Source organism: Rutilus rutilus, assembly GCF_951802725.1.
Source record: "Rutilus rutilus genome assembly, chromosome: 7".
NCBI lineage: Eukaryota > Metazoa > Chordata > Actinopteri > Cypriniformes > Leuciscidae > Rutilus > Rutilus rutilus.
Window position 1 is genome coordinate 33,903,656 of NC_140221.1, and position 16,525 is coordinate 33,920,180.

Below are 16,525 nucleotides of genomic sequence, written 5' to 3' on the forward strand. Positions count from 1 at the left end.
TAATCTACAGCATGTTTTTCCTTTAAACTGATGTTTTTGGTGTGTCAGGGCTGAAGTAGAGATCCAAGCCCATGTCAAACGTGAGAACAAGGCAAACAAACATGTGATTTTTGCATTTTTAGTACAATGCATAGATAACAGTAGGACAGTAGGTCACTCTCTTCAGTGCAAGGTAAATGCTGTCTTATCTGCATGCATCATTAAGCACACAGAACCTCACTGCATTTACATTTCGCAGAAGTTTTCAAGATATCCACCTTATATATATAATATAATATAATGTTTTCCTTATTTACATATATAACTGCTCTTTATGAGCCAGTTAAGTGGAAGTAGTTTTGCATTTGGATACCATTCTTGGCTGTGGGAAATGAATTAGTTAGATATGTGTTTTTTCATCACTCGTGGAACATGGTGGACAAAAAGATAGTATATATTTAGACCATGACTGTGTTGTACAGTAAGGTAATTTTCCTTCCTTCCGTCTATTTATGCTTTTAAGTGATAAGCTCCAAAATGACTGAATACAGAGTTGAAACACAAAAATAACACTCACATGAAATGTTTTGTAGTGTACAGTGATTTAAGTAACCTCTTGTGCCATAAAGTGTTTGTTAGGTTGCCAACCGTGTCATAAAGTTGAGTTGTAACAGCTGCTGGTGCCATTGGCTTACTTGTGTTGGCCCATAACATCATCAGGATCAGATAAACACTCTGAACATTCTCACACTCATAAACACTAAGTGTGCCTTCACCTTAAGGCAATGATGATCTAATGAACGTATATTGGATTATCTCCAAAGAAACACATACACACACACTGCTTATTCTTCATGAGGTCATGAATGAAACCTGGTTAGACAATAGGCTACATTTTTTTAAACAAAATACTTTACTATGGAACGATAGAAAACTATCAGTGACGCAGAGTTATGATGGTTAACTAAAACCATAAAAAAACATTTTTGTTATTTGAAATAAAATAAATATAAAATTTTAACTTATTTCATTTCAGCTAGTTGCCAAGGCTAAATTTCTGAATAAATCTTAAATACAAAATATCTTAATAAAAAATAGATATTAGATTTATAGCCTAGATTATATATAAAATAACAAAAACACATAAAACTTAAAATAGAAATAAAGTAAAAATAATAAAAATTCAATATTATTATTGATATTAATATTAATGTTAATCACAACTTTAACAGTATGTCTAAAATAACACTGAAATGAGGTAAAAAATAACACATTACTCTAGAATGACAGAATTTAAATCCATAAAATGCGCTGTTTAAACCAGCCTTGATTTACCTGTCAGTTGCTCCACTTTATTTTGACAGCTTCTTCCTGCCCTTGTAGTTGTTTCAAGTATGCTTTCAATTTGGCTCTTCTTCCTCAAGGGAGATTTGTTGTTCAGTTGCTCAAAAGTACCCAATATTCTGACAGTTCTTCACAGTATAAGTGTGTTTGTTCAGTATAAGTGTATTTATTCTAAAAGTGACCCTACTTGTAACTGTCAACATTTAAAAAATATGTCTTCAGCAATCACATCTATGCATAATTTGACATCTTCCACTTAAAAAAAAAAAATTTAATTAGCCTAATCCATCACAGAATGATAGTCTTCAGTCAACGGCTATTGAATCCTGTTATAATTATGAATTTTACAGCTTTATTAATGTATTGATTCTGTTTAAAAAAATATTTTAAAAAGTTAAATGAACAAACAATCAGAGGAAAACTGTCTGAGTACAGTAGGCTACAAACCAGTCAGTGCAGAACAGCCGTGAGTGTGAATATGTTTAGTCCTCTATCACCAATGTGATGTAAACAAACATAATGCAAGAAAGTTTTCTTCATGTTCTAGTTAGTACACTCATCCATATTTAATCACAGGATACAATTTCCCCATCACAAGTTTCGTCCTGTGCCGTTTCGTCCGTCCTGTGAGCAAATGGACAACGAAGAGTGCAAAATAGAAATTAATCATCTTTCCAGTGGGTAGGCTACTCTTTTCTTTTCCTGGACATGCAGTACTGAGAATACGACCTGAATGAAAACGTGAGAGTAACAGGGCACCGGCTCTTCTATAAATATAAACCTTCATCCACCCATGATATTAAATATCCTGACTATAGGATTCTTCAGAGTAATGGAATGCAGAACAGCAGCGTCGGCTCACATGATCACCTGAGGGTGGTTCTGATGACAACATTAAAAAAAGAGACACTGTATGTGACTCATAACAGAGTCATTCCACAAATAAAAGCTGCCAGCTCATAGTTTTAGTCACGCGTCTATTGACACTAAATAGCTCTTTATCTTTTTAGCATTATTTGTACAGTAGGCTACTATACACGTACTGTAGGTTTTGTCAAATACTGTTAAAGTATATGAAAAACCTTTTTCTTAAGACATGATTGGGAAAAGAGGAACGTTTCTGTGTTTCTCTTATCAAAGGTGTGCCAGTGGCTGAGGGAATGAGGGGGAGAGAAGGAGACATGCTCAGAATACAGTTACAGCCCGTGTCAATCCTCCGAAGATGGAATCCCCAAACGGTGCTGCTAAACTTAGCCGAGGAAAACAATCTAGCTCTCTGCAGGGCGAAAAGACACATACTGAGGTAGACACTCACGCACAGATATTGGCACAATATGCACGAATACACTGTGTAAATGTAAATATCTGCTGACTAGGTGGGTAATGTGCATCAGAAATGGGTCAAACATTGAAAATTCAATGTAGTCTGACGTCATCTGAATTCCCCCAGACTGCTCATTCGTTTCAACAGAACAGCCTCAAACGTTTATCTTTAGTGACATCAGGTGGTCAGGCTGTGTAACAGCAATGAAGGAATCCACAAATAATATTGGTGGTGTTTGATTCACTGCTTTGGAAACAGACCTCACTTCTTTGTCACAGCTATATCGATCACATGCACTGAACATCGTCCTTACGTTAGTTGCAAAGAGAAATAGGTGAAATCCCTATTTTAAGGATGTAATAATTATAAGATTCCATCTGTAAACTCCAAATTTAGTTTGATCCCCACCATTGATTAGTATTAGCGTCCCAATGCCTTAACCATAAGGTTACCACTGCCTTCTGGTCTCAGTATAATCTGTTCTGTTTCTTTTTTCTTTCTATCTGTCTAATTCCCATTATTAAATATTGTTGAGATAATTTAGGCACAATATAAGAAAGATAAAGATAGACAACCTTAATAAGATTCAGCTAAATATGGCAGCATATCAAGATTTATTTATAGAGCTCTTTTTCTCCTTTTCCATACCTCTAATATTTCCATGCGTCTACTGTTCTGTGGAGCAAAATCCCACAGGACACCTCAGGCATATATGAGTCAAATCTATCTTCTTATTAATTTCTCTGCAGACACTTCCAGACTTTCTGTTTTTAGTCTTTATTGTATGACAGCTTTGGTTCTAATGTGCCAGCCAGATACTGTACGCTGTTTGATATACAGTAGCACTGCATCGCTCATGTAGTTTAGAGTTTCACACTGCAGGACAATTTAAGCTGAGGGGGGTATTTTATTTTAACAATTAGCATTTGGTCCCAAGTCAAATTCAGAAGGTGTAGCAGATTAAAAAAACTGCCTGCCTCAAAATCAGGAAACGTTGGGGACCATTTCAAATTATTTTGGTAATACTTCACACTAAGGCCCCATTACCTAATGCATTAACTAACAACTAACAAACAACACCATATTTTTTTATGAATCACATAGACAAGTCCTCTATGACTTCATGCCAGATGTGTTTTTATGATTTTTAACAAAAAAAATTATGTCCCATTAAACACTGTGGGCATATACTGAGAAATATACTTCCATATTTCTTTGCATAATAAAATTGAGATATATTCAGAAAGTTGATCTTTTCAGTAAGGAGTGAAAACATGATGTCATGTCAGCTGTCCATGTATATTATGTATATTTTTAAAAGTCTTTTACAATCTGAATTTCTAAAATCGTATTTTCCTTCATGAAAGTCATTCCTTAACATCTTAGGTATGTTATTTGTAAAACGATTGTACTATTTCCTGCAAACCGAAGCAGTATTTAAGTAAGTTTTATGTATACGTTTTGCACTATAAGTGGAAGTACAGCTCACACTGACCCTGTGGCACTAATCTTATGTTATCTGCCTCTTCGATCTTTCTATAGTCAGTCATTAGACCATCATCATCTATTTTGGCTTGGTACTGTGTAACCTCCTTTCTTTTTGAAAAAAGAGTCATAATTCTGTTGAATAATTCAAAGGGGTGAAATTGAGAGGCTCTAGAGTTTCGACTGGTTATTGTTCCTGGGAGAGGTCGCTGAATGCTTGTAAAAAGTGAACTCTTCATGCACGGTACTCATCACCCTCCAGGTTCTATTCAATCAGGCCATGGTCCAATGCTACATCATCATCATCATCACTCACACTCACACACACACCCACACACACACACGCACACACGCACGTGCACACACACACACACGCGCGCGCGCACACACACATGCGCGCACACACACACACACACACACACACACACACACTTTCACTCTCACTCTCACTCACTCTCTCTCCTGTATGCATGGACACACACACGCGAGGTCACAGAGTGAAGGCCACTCAAGAGGAGGATGCCACGGCATAAACTCATCGCATCCGAAAGTGACGGTAAAGATGATTATTACTTTCTGTGTATTTGATATATTTTTAACACCATTTTTAAACATGTGATGTTTGTGTTTATCAGTGTTAGGCCACAACTAACAACTGATTTATAATTTCAACTTATTAATTGTAATTTTTGTTATTAATAATAAAAACGAATGTAACATTGTATATGCAGAGATTAGCAGCTTAGACATATCTTTTCCTTTACACAGTCTGTCTCAATATTTAAAAATCTGATAATGATTTTTTATTCTGATCAAATTATTTGAAATGTTTAGTTACTTAAAAGGCCATTTATATTTTATGCCTTGTTTTCATTTTGATGCAAACCTATTGACTTAATCATGTATTTCAGCTGTGCTAAATACCAAGATGGTCATGCAGAAAATATGAACTTTAAGAATGTGTATGTGAACATTACTTTCATTCTTTTGACCTTTGACCCCATGTAAGAGGACAGTTTGCATTGACACTGAAGATGAAAAGCACCATTGTGTCTATTGTGCAACACAGCTAAGCATGTAATGACCCGGTCAGCACTTACCGGTCTGGTTACACTGTGGTCAAACACAACAGACGCTGAACAGCTGCTGGGAACCCTACATGTCTGACCTTTCAGGACTTAACAATGTCTTCTAAACAATGTCTGAAACTTATGTCTCATTATTTTTACATTTTTGTTATTTGTTTGCCTTTACAGTGAGCATTGAGGTGGAGGATGAAGGTAGGAAGGTTGACTGCTTTCTGTATGCATGGTTTTATTTTGTGCTGTATGTTAATCTATGTACAACTTATTTTTTTGTAGGGAAGGACAATGAATTCAGCCTTTACTATGTAGAAGTGGAGGAAAATTTTGAGGGAGGTAAAGAGAAGCAGGCAACACGAGATGGCAAACGGAGGAGAGTGAGAAATAGTGAAGTTAGCAGAAGAGCTTCAGAGAAGAGAACAACTGAAGCGGGCATTAAAAGAGCAGAGAAGAAGCACGATAAACGGCACAAAACAGCAAGGAAAGAGGGTGAAAAACATGGAAGAAAGCAAAGAAGAAAGAATGCAGATGCAGAGGAGGCTGAGGAAGAATCCAGAAAGGAGAAAAAGAACATTAAAAATGAAAGAACTAAGACATTGAAGCTGGAGGATGAGAAGGAAAAAGATGTGAAGAAAAAGAGAAAGAAGCATGCCAATGAGGAGGACGATGCAAAGCATGGAAAGACAAAACACAAAGATTGTCATGACATGCCCTTGAAGGAAAAGAAAAAGAAAAAGAAAATAAAGAGACCAGAAACTATGTAAGTTTGTTTTATTTTGCGAATCATTTTAGTAAATCAATTTGGGATGCACCGATATGAACATTTTGGTCGATACCGATAACAGATAATTCTTTATATTTGAAAGCCGATAATCCATATATTGGTCCAAATTTTTATATAATTTTTGAGAGCCTGGTTACAAAAACAAAAGTCTCATCATTACATCCATTGTCCCAAGCACACAATTATAATGTTCTCATTATAATTTGCCTAAGCCTATATGATAGACTTGCGCTGCACGTTTCCTTTTTGAAGTCATTCCAATCATATTTCAAGCAATTCAAAAACCTTAATGGTGAACAGCGCGCATCTCAAGTGTCGCAGGTGAAGGAGAATAATCCATTATTTATTGGCTTTAAGATATCGGCCACATTTTCTTACCGTGCCGATAACGATAGCATTAAGAATAAACGCAGATACCGATATAGTGCATCCCTAAAATCAATAAATGTATAACCACTAACTTCTGTCAAACTATGCACACTATGGACTAGATGGAGTCTTTTTTAATAGAAACCTGAAAAGTTTGTTTAAATAAGTTTTTTTTAAGTATGTTTTAGCTTGTTCGAATATTTTTTTCAATGATGTTAAGTAAGGAAATAATAATATAATATTTGTTTTATTATTAAAACATTTTACACTAAAGCAAAATGAAGATTTATTACAATTCTGAAATGATCAATTCAACTTTTCTCTGAAATGGTTTTGCTATAGATGTCATTTGTATTGGATATGTTGTATTGAATTTGAAAAATACAAATTAGCAAGCATCCCATTTGTGGCCTCAGACGTTTGAGTCTCGCTCAGCATTCCTGCATCCATTTCTCCCTCTCAGCTCAGAGTCTGAGTCTAAATCTGAGTCAGAATCTCAGTCCGACTCTGACTCGGAGTCAAAGGACAATCAGGCAGTGGGAGTTTTGGGGTCTCTGACCCCAGAGGAGCTGGAAAAGTTAAAAGAAGCTGTGGACGAAAGGAAAAAGCTAATCGCCACACTGAGAGGAAAGCCCTGGCCCATGAGGAAAAAGCTAGTTGTCCTTAGGTACGTCACTGCTGTTTTTATGTGTATGTACACCCGCCTTCAAAATGCCAGCAATTTGTGTTCTGTCTCAGGGAGTCACAGGAGTTTGTGGAGAAATATGAAGGGGCTCTAGGAAAGGGCAAAGGCAGAAAGCTCTATGCCTACAAGGTCATGATGATGAAGGTGAGGAGATGACTGTCGTTATGAAACTAATGGAGCTGGAGATCTCCTTCTACAGCTTCAGAGTGATCATCATTTTTCTCTTTTACTTTGATTTCAGAAATGGATGAAGTTTCAGCGCGACTTTGAGAACTTCAAGACTGCATGCATCCCGTGGGAGATGAAGATAAAGGAAATAGAAAGTGTGACGCCTTTTAGTTTGAGCTTACTTCTCTCTCCTGCTGTTTTTTTCTACTTCCTTTTTTTGCATTTCCCTCCCTTATCTTTTCTCATATACAAACTTATTTTTATCTCCTTACAGGCCATTTTGGCTCATCAGTTGCTTCTTACTTCATATTTCTAAGGTGGATGTATGGCATCAATATGATTTTATTTGGATTGACGTTTGGGCTGGTGATGGTTCCAGAGGTGAGAAATATTAAATCCTGCAAAGTATAAAATTATATAAGATATTAGTAAAGAACATCACATTATTTCCTTCAATGTAACTATCATAAATGTATCACGATCTATGAATGTATTCACTTTCCAGGCTCTTATGGGGAAACCGTATGGCAGTTTACCCAGAAAGACAGTGCCCAGAGTGGAAGAGGCCAGTGCCATGAATTTTGCAGTCTTATGGGATTTTGGGGTAAAGAGTCTATATGATTATACACTACCATTCTAAAAATCAGTATGATTTTTTTTTAAAAGAAATTAATAATTTTGTAGTCTGCAAGGATGCATTAAATTGATTAAAAGTGAGATTAAAGACTTTTATATTGTTACAAAAATGATATTTTAAAAATAAATGCTGTTCTTTTGGACTTTCTATTCATCAAAAAGAAAAATCCTGACAAAAATCTTTCAACATTGATAATAATAAGAGATGTTTCTTGAGCACAAACTCAGCATATTAGAATGATTTCTGAAGGATCATGTAACAGACTTGAGTAATGCTGGTGAAAATTCAGCTTTACCAACACATGAATAAATTACCATTTAAATATATTTTAAAATAGAAAAACATTTATTTTACATTATATGAATATGTAATATTTTACTCTTACAGACTCAAACTTTTGAACAATATAGTGTAAATACTTCGCCATCCAAGTACATAATTGCATCTTAGTCCAGTACTTTTTTCTTTTTTTTTAGGGCTATGCTAAGTACTCTGTCCTCTTCTATGGCTACTACAACAGCCAGCGGGCCATTGGGTGGCTCAAGTTCCGCATGCCCCTCTCCTACTTCCTGGTTGGAGTGGGCACAGTGGCATATAGCTACATGGTGGTAATCAGGACGTGAGTGATGACAGTCTATTGTATAGTCTTACTGTCTATATCAGAAACCTTTATATACAGTATGTTGAGTGTATCAATAAGCACATTTCTGCCTCTCTTAGTTCATACACAAAACATTTCTTTAATGATTTCCACACTCTTACCGAACAGTATGGCCCGCAATGCAAATGAAGAAGGTGGCGGAGATGACACCAGCTTTAATTTCAGTTGGAAGACGTTTACTAGCTGGGATTACCTCATTGGAAATCCTGAGACAGCAGACAACAAGTTTGCCTCCATCACCACAAGCTTTAAGGTGTGTTTCTTTTTATTTTATTTCCCCCCTTGTGCCCAAGTCCATGTTGTCCATAATAGAGGAGTCTTATAATGGGAATGAAAATTCTCTAAAAAAAGAACTTGATATACCATAAAAAAGATTCTGTAAGTTTCAAAGCTGTAATGCATTTAAAAAAAGACCATGAACTGACAAGGAGCTGCAAAAATGGCTATTTTGGGATTTCTGATGTCAGACCCTATGAAAGCCCATTCCACCACATAATAAAATGCTTGGAAAATCATAATTATGACATAAAATGTCACAATTATGAGAATAGAATTCTAATTATGACTGAATTATAAATTATGACATAAGTTAACATTATGTAAAAAGTCATAACTATGACAAAAATATGAAATTATTAAAAAAATTGAAATTATGTGAAAATTGACTTGACACTGATGTTATATTGATGAATTTTATCTAATAATTTTTGACTTTTTGTCATAATTTTGACATTTGTCATAATGATGACTTTTTATTCCATAATACATAATAATAATAATAATAATAATAATAATAATAATAATAATGATATCATAGCTTTGACTTTTTATCTAGTAATCTATAAACTTTTTATAATCTAATAATTATGACTTAGTATGTCATAACTTCTTTTATCTCATAATTGGGCCATTTAGAATTGGTTCAAAGTCAGAGTTGGAAATGTATTGGAAAACATTTGACTTTTTTCACAAATTTTGTATGTATGCAAATTGTATAATATCCAAGGTACACATTTCTAGTAATTGTGCAGTTAATTATCATAATTGTATTTTCAGAAAGTTTTGGAATATTTTTCCTCTCCCCAAATTTGTCACTACCGAAACACAATAATAAATAATTTAATATTTTGTTTACATCTACCTTGTAATATTATTTAAAAAAAAAAAAGTTTTCACAGGTAAATCAATAACAATTTTAACAATATTTCAAGAGTCATTTATAAGATTTGTTGTATTTTGAATCCAATCTTTCATTTTAAAAGGCATTAAATTAATCAAACTGATTTCAAAGTTAAGGATTCATTAGTTTGAATATACATTGAACCAAACATTATAATAACATCTTAGCTGATAATTAAATATACTTCATTTTAGACAAAACATGCATGTTTCGGTCATGACGGCACATTTTCAGTAGTGACAGTAATGCTTTGGTACCGACCACATCACATTACAGTATTTTAACTTGCATACTAATAAAACATACTAAGATACTAATGATTTGCATAACTGTACTAAAATTTTGTTTATTTTCCCCAAATAAATGATTGTGTGTTCCCTTTTGTCACTACCAAAACAATGATGACATGTTTCGGTTATGACTGACAATTTTAGATACTTTTGAGCCTAACTCAAAGATGCTAATCAGCACATTATTAACTAGCACAGTTCTGACCAGTTGTATACACACAAAAACTACATTTTATCAAATAACACACACAAAAAAACATGATATCACAACCGAAACAGTTTGGGTAGTGACAAATCTGAAATACTTAGCCTAGCTCAAAGATGATAACCAGCACAAGGTTACCTAGCACAGTTCTGAACAGTTGTACACACATAAAAACTACATTTTATGGAATTACACCCCAAAAAAGTTTGCTTAAAGGTGTATGGTGAAGTTCCTTAAAGTTACACAGTTTTTCAGACTTTTGAACACATTTCCCTTAATATGATGGTACCTATCTACAATGAATGAGAGGCTATGAGAGAGAGGGACACAGGAATATTTCCTGATCAAAAATGTGTGGTTAAAATCAGTCCCAGCCAATGGACTAAAACACACACGGTTTCGGTAGTGACATGAAAATGTGGGACACATTTTTTTTTACATAAAGTTTCATGATTTAAAAATAAAATATAAAATATATATATATATATTTTTTTACTTTTTAAAAGAAATCAAAAAGATATTTTTAAAAACAACAATGAAAAAAAAAAAAAAAATTCAATATCATTTTCACAAGTTGAAATTTAGGGGTTAGGGTTCAGGACAGCCCCCTCCCAGTTGAAAGTACCCAATACATTATGATTTTATATATATTAAGCTTACTGATATTTTTAATATTATTGTGGGATTCAATAGATAATAGAAGGATCTTTGTAAACATCTAAAATTTGAATACTTAAATTCTTTTTAAATGTGTTTTTTTGTTTGTGGGACAGCAGTTTGCACCAATTCTGTAGAATAGCCCAATTGTGATTAACCAAAACAAGATTTTTTTTCTGAAATGGGCTTTCATATCAGACAGACGAGTATATTAACAAATAAATGCCACATTTACATCGATGACGCTATTCGGTGTTCAGAAACTTAGGCTATACCTGCTATACCTTCACATGCAAAGAAAGCATTTACACTTAAAGGTCCCATATTGTCAAAACTGAAATTTAATTCAAAATAAACAATAATAAAAAAGAATGATATGACCCCTTTAATATGGCGTCTCTTGGCTTCATAATAAATTCAGCACTTTAACAGGAGACCATTGTGGAGGAGCAAGAGAGCAGAAAAGATGACAACATCCACCTTACAAGATTCCTTAGAGTGCTGGCCAACTTCCTGGTGCTCTGCTGTCTGGCAGGGAGTGGGTACTTGATCTACTTTGTAGTACGCAGGTCTCAGAAGTTCGCTCTGGAGGGACTAGAGAAATACGGCTGGTGGGAGAGGAATGAGGTCAGACTCATGTAACAATGCACAATGGTAATCCTCTTGTTAATCAATAAAAATGAATTTTGCATGGTTTTACATACATTCAGGTGAACATGGTGATGTCTCTGTTGGGAATGTTCTGTCCGATGCTGTTTGATGTAATCAGCACTTTAGAGAACTATCATCCACGCATCGCCCTCCAGTGGCAGCTGGGACGCATATTCGCCCTTTTCCTGGGGAACCTCTACACATTCATTATTGCTCTCATGGATGCCATCCAACTAAAGGTAGAGCTTCATTTAACAAAGACTAAAGCCCTCGCAGTCCCATTTTCAGTATTTCTATTTCTGTCCAGCCGCCACAGAATCTGTGCTAAATCATCTTCTTATGAAGGTCAATTATTCTCCTAACTGTCACATATTTTCAAGAGGGCAGAAGAGGAGATTGTGAAGAAGAATATGACGATATGGCAGGCTAACCTGTACAACGGGACTATGCCAGACAACTCGACTGCTCCTCCGATCACAGCGCACCCTGCTGATGTTCCAAGAGGGCCTTGCTGGGAGACAATGGTGGGACAGGTACTGGGGAAGAGTGCTTAAAGCTCTTTTCATAATCCAAATTCCAGTACAACTGGAACACAATACATTCCAAAGTATTGTATAACTCCTAACCCAACCTTTAGTGAGAAAAATGTAGTATACACTTGCAAAAACTTTCCAAACACTACCCCATCTTGAATTGTTTAGACAAGCAGTCCCACTCCTGACCCAAAATCACGCCATTTGTTGAGGTGATGCTGCTATTTTGGGCTGCTCAAGTGCTACAGACCAACAGTGTTTACACTTTTTTTTTTTTTTTTTTAATCAATCTGCAACGGTTTACTTCATTGCACATTAAAATGTTAGAGGGCGAAGTATTTTAACATTGAAAATTTACACAGCAGTCTAAAAATAAGTCTAAGACACTGGTGAGATGACTATTAATGACTTTAAAAACATTTCAGCCTGTTTTAAAGATTTACACATTTCAATTATTTGACACATTTACATTGAATTAAACTACAGTTCAAAAGTTTGGGGTCACTTTCATTTTTTAAAAACTAATTAATACTTTTATTCAGCAATGAGACATTACATTTATCAAACGTGACAGTAAAAGACTTTTACATTGTTACAAAAGATTTCAAATAAATGCTGTTCTTTTGAACTTTCTATTAATCCAATAATCCTTAAAACACACACACACGACGGTTTCAAGCAGCACAACATTTCTAATTATTATCAATGTGTTTCTTCAGCCCCAAATCAGATTTCTGAAATGATTTCTAAAGGATCATGTGACCGCTGACATTTTAACTTTAAGTATGCGATTTCGGATGCAGCCAATGCATCAGGTTCTGAATCTGATCCAAACCGTAGTCTTTGACAAAAACGCGATTATATCTACTTTTTGCAAAAATAATTTTGCTTTTTTAAAATGAAACTTTTGATGAAAAAGAATGCATGAAGCTAGAATAAAAGTTTTTTTGTTTGTTTAAAAGTAGAGGTCATATTGCATGTTCAGATATTATTAACAAGTATTCTGGGGCCATGAAACCTTTGTGAAAGTTATCAAAAATGCTGGCGCACAACTTAAAAAAAAAATGCTGGTGGGGAAAGGGTTAATATATATTTAAAAAGAAGAGTTATTTTAAATTATAATATTTAAAAATGCTGTTTTTACTGTATTTTTTATTTGAAAATGCAAAATGCTCTTGGTGAGCTTAAGAGACTTTTTCATAAACAAAAAAAAAACTTACCGACTTTAAACTTTGAATGGTATGTACTGTAAGTATAATATTTGTAAATAAGCATTTCATTAAAATTATTGAAAAATATACATTATTTTCAGACGAAATACAGTTTGGCAAATGGAAAAGCAAGTAAATGCTTTGGCATTAATTTGATTTTCTAGTTAGCATAAAGTTACAAATATTGAGTGTATGTTTGAACAAATCCTAAGATAACTACAAAGTTTTAAAATAAAGTGTTAAATGAATGTTATGATGCTTTACATCAAGTCGTTAGAGATCATCAGCATCCTCTGCGTCTACAGGAGTTTGTTCGTCTCATCATTTCTGACACAATGACGACTTACATCACTCTGCTTATTGGGGATTTCTTCCGTGCCGTACTGGTGCGATTCCTAAACAACTGCTGGTGCTGGGATTTGGAGTTTGGCTTTGTGAGTATCCACAACACATGCAGAATCAGTGTCAGGGATTCCCTCTCATTTATAACTGAAGTGTGCTTTCTTTATTAGCCGTCCTATTCAGAGTTTGACGTCAGTGGGAATGTTCTGGGGCTGATCTTCAACCAGGGAATGATCTGGTGAGAAATATCACCATATTATGTAGCATGTTTTCTTTCTTTCCGAATGATACCTCTACCTCTAAATCGCACCAAATCCTTGTCTGTGTGTGTACCAGGATGGGGGCGTTCTACGCTCCATGTCTTCCAGCATTAAATCTTCTACGGCTTCACGTGTCCATGTACCTGCAGTGTTGGGCGGTGATGTGCTGTAATGTGCCTCAGGAACGGGTCTTCAAAGCTTCAGGCTCCAATAACTTCTACATGGCCATGCTGCTGGTCATCCTCTTCCTTTCTACATTGCCTGCTATATACACCATTGTCACCATTCCCCCCTCCTTCGACTGCGGACCCTTCAGGTTTTAAATTTTAACGTATGAATCAGAATTGGTGGGGATTATGGAGAAGGTCTGTTTAGCATAAGAACTGAGTAATAGTGTTTCAGAAATTGGTCAGTGTGGTGAAAGCTTAAATTAAGAATAAATACAAATAACTAGACTTTAGAGTAATGGGCTATTTCTGTATGTATATATGTATTATATGTATTTATTTCAATTTAAAAGTGGAGGTCTGCCAACAAGTCAAATCTTGCAATACCGGATCTTTAGCACTAGAGCGCAGCAGAGTGCAAGTCTACAATTTTCTCACATCCTTTTTTTCTTAAAATCCGCACAAAATGCGGTTACCATAACCTACATGAAGAGTTTTTTTTTTTAAGTCGACATAAATAAACTAAAATTAAAAGATAAAAATAAACATAAAAATGTATAAAATAATTAAAATATTTATAAATCCCCCTCTCAGGAGTTGACTCAGGGTCAGGGAGCCAGTTGACGAGGCTGAATCCATCTACTTGTTCGTTTGTTAGCCTAGGCTACTTATTGTAACTAACCAGAGATTTTTCTGCAGTGGGAAAAACCGCATGTTTGACGTGATTCAGGAGACCCTAGAGACAGACTTTCCTGCCTGGTTCGGTAGAGTGTTCAGCTATGCCTCGAACCCCGGACTGGTGCTGCCCTTTCTTCTGCTCTTGGTGTAAGTGGGAATGTCTAAATCCATCCATGTGTTTTTCCCTGTACTTCTATAAAGATGTGTTGTAATAGTGTTTTTTTCTGTTATTTTAGTCTTGCAATATATTATCTGCAGTCCACTTCTAAAACATACAAAAGGGTAAACATGGAGCTGAAAAAGAAACTTCAAACAGTAAGTTGGGAAGACCAAATGTCTGTTCAAATACATTAAATGTCAGTTAAAGGGATAGTTCACCCAAAATGAAAATACTTACTAACCCTGTAAATGAGCAGATGATATTATGTAAACTTACCACTAGGTGGAAGCACTAACATTGAGTTATTATAAATAATGATGATAATAATAATAATAATAATATATTTAATAATTATTATAATGACTATTTATTGTTATTAATATTTCACATAGACCTAAATATATTTTATATTATTTCAATTTATTTTTTTATAATTGGACATAGATCTACTCACTACTGTTACTTGTCATTTATTGTCATGTCACTGAATTCTCCAATTTTGCATTTACAGCAAAATGAGGAAAACAAGAAAAAGAACAAACTTGCAGCCTTAAAGGCAGCCAATGAACTGGAGCAACAACGCAGCAACAGCGCCTCCGATTTGGGTGAGAGCACATTGAACGGGTCACAGCTCCCATCAGTCAGTGCACTTGACAGCATCTTGGAACCAGTGCAGGGAAACTTTCCATTAATGTTGAAGAGCTAATGTGCTGTGTTTGGGCAACAGGTGGCCACAGTATTAAAACAACATGCCCTTGTTTCTGTATAACAGTGTTGTTCTGAGACAGCGGTTGAAAGGTCTCTCTGCCTCCTCTTTCTCAGGAGTGAATGAAGAAAGCAGCAGCCTAGATGAAGCAGGGCATCACAGACAAGCTGGGCAGAACGGTCGTTTTATTCACCCCTCACAGAGTCAGCATACTCAAAACTCTGGACCTCCCGTCACCGCGACCCACACAACTACCAGAACCCCTGCATCCCGGGGACACACATCATCTGGACATCTTCCAGGTCACCCACATCAGCCACAGAAAAACTCTCACTCAAACAAGAGATAAATAGCACAGATGCAAATAGATGTGAATCTCTATGTTGCATACACAACATTTGGCACTTATATGACACTTATTTTATTTCTTGCTGATATTGTTATTCAGTATAAAAACTGTGCCCAGGCCTGCCGCACATGTCATGAATGTCTCAGTTATGCTCAAGGTGACTATGTAACTCTAGATTGATAAGTCTTGTCTCTGTGAAAGAGAAATGACTGCTCTTGTTACACACTGGTCAAACTGGGGTCAAACTCTTCATCTCTTGCTTTGTTTCATATTTTGACTCATGTTTTATATATATTTTTAGTTTTAGAAAAAAGCTTCTTGATTGTTGGTTTACATGCCAATTACAACTAGTTATTAAAATGCATCAGATAAAGTAAACATTTGTTTGACTAATATGTTATTCTAAGAGCTACACAGAGGTGGAACACGTGTGTCTTATTTACAGTGGAAAGTGATTGGACATCTACGCTACACTTAAAAATGTATGAGTGTCATTGCATTATATAACAACATTTTAAACCAAGTGGCATTTATGATTAGCCTGGTCTTACCAGACTCTCGTACATTTCATTTGTACAGAGAGTCTGGCCACTCTCCATTGACAAGCGTTAACTTCCT

General features: G+C 35.3%; 1 protein-coding gene across 1 annotated transcript; it reads left to right on the forward strand.

Moving 5' to 3' along the window:
• Nucleotides 1-4,651: 4,651 nt before the first annotated feature.
• Nucleotides 4,652-16,262, forward strand: tmc1 (transmembrane channel-like 1; the record flags this gene model as incomplete). The annotated part of the gene is made up of 19 exons (XM_084414250.1): nt 4,652-4,688; nt 5,389-5,974; nt 6,831-7,034; nt 7,106-7,196; nt 7,294-7,375; nt 7,495-7,601; nt 7,726-7,824; nt 8,334-8,476; nt 8,627-8,771; nt 11,283-11,477; nt 11,561-11,740; nt 11,882-12,034; nt 13,551-13,679; nt 13,758-13,825; nt 13,924-14,163; nt 14,714-14,839; nt 14,929-15,007; nt 15,364-15,457; nt 15,675-16,262. The coding sequence occupies 19 exons, from the start codon at nt 4,652-4,654 to the stop codon at nt 15,905-15,907; spliced, it is 2,991 nt and encodes a 996-aa protein (XP_084270376.1). The 3' UTR covers nt 15,908-16,262.
• Nucleotides 16,263-16,525: the final 263 nt, after the last annotated feature.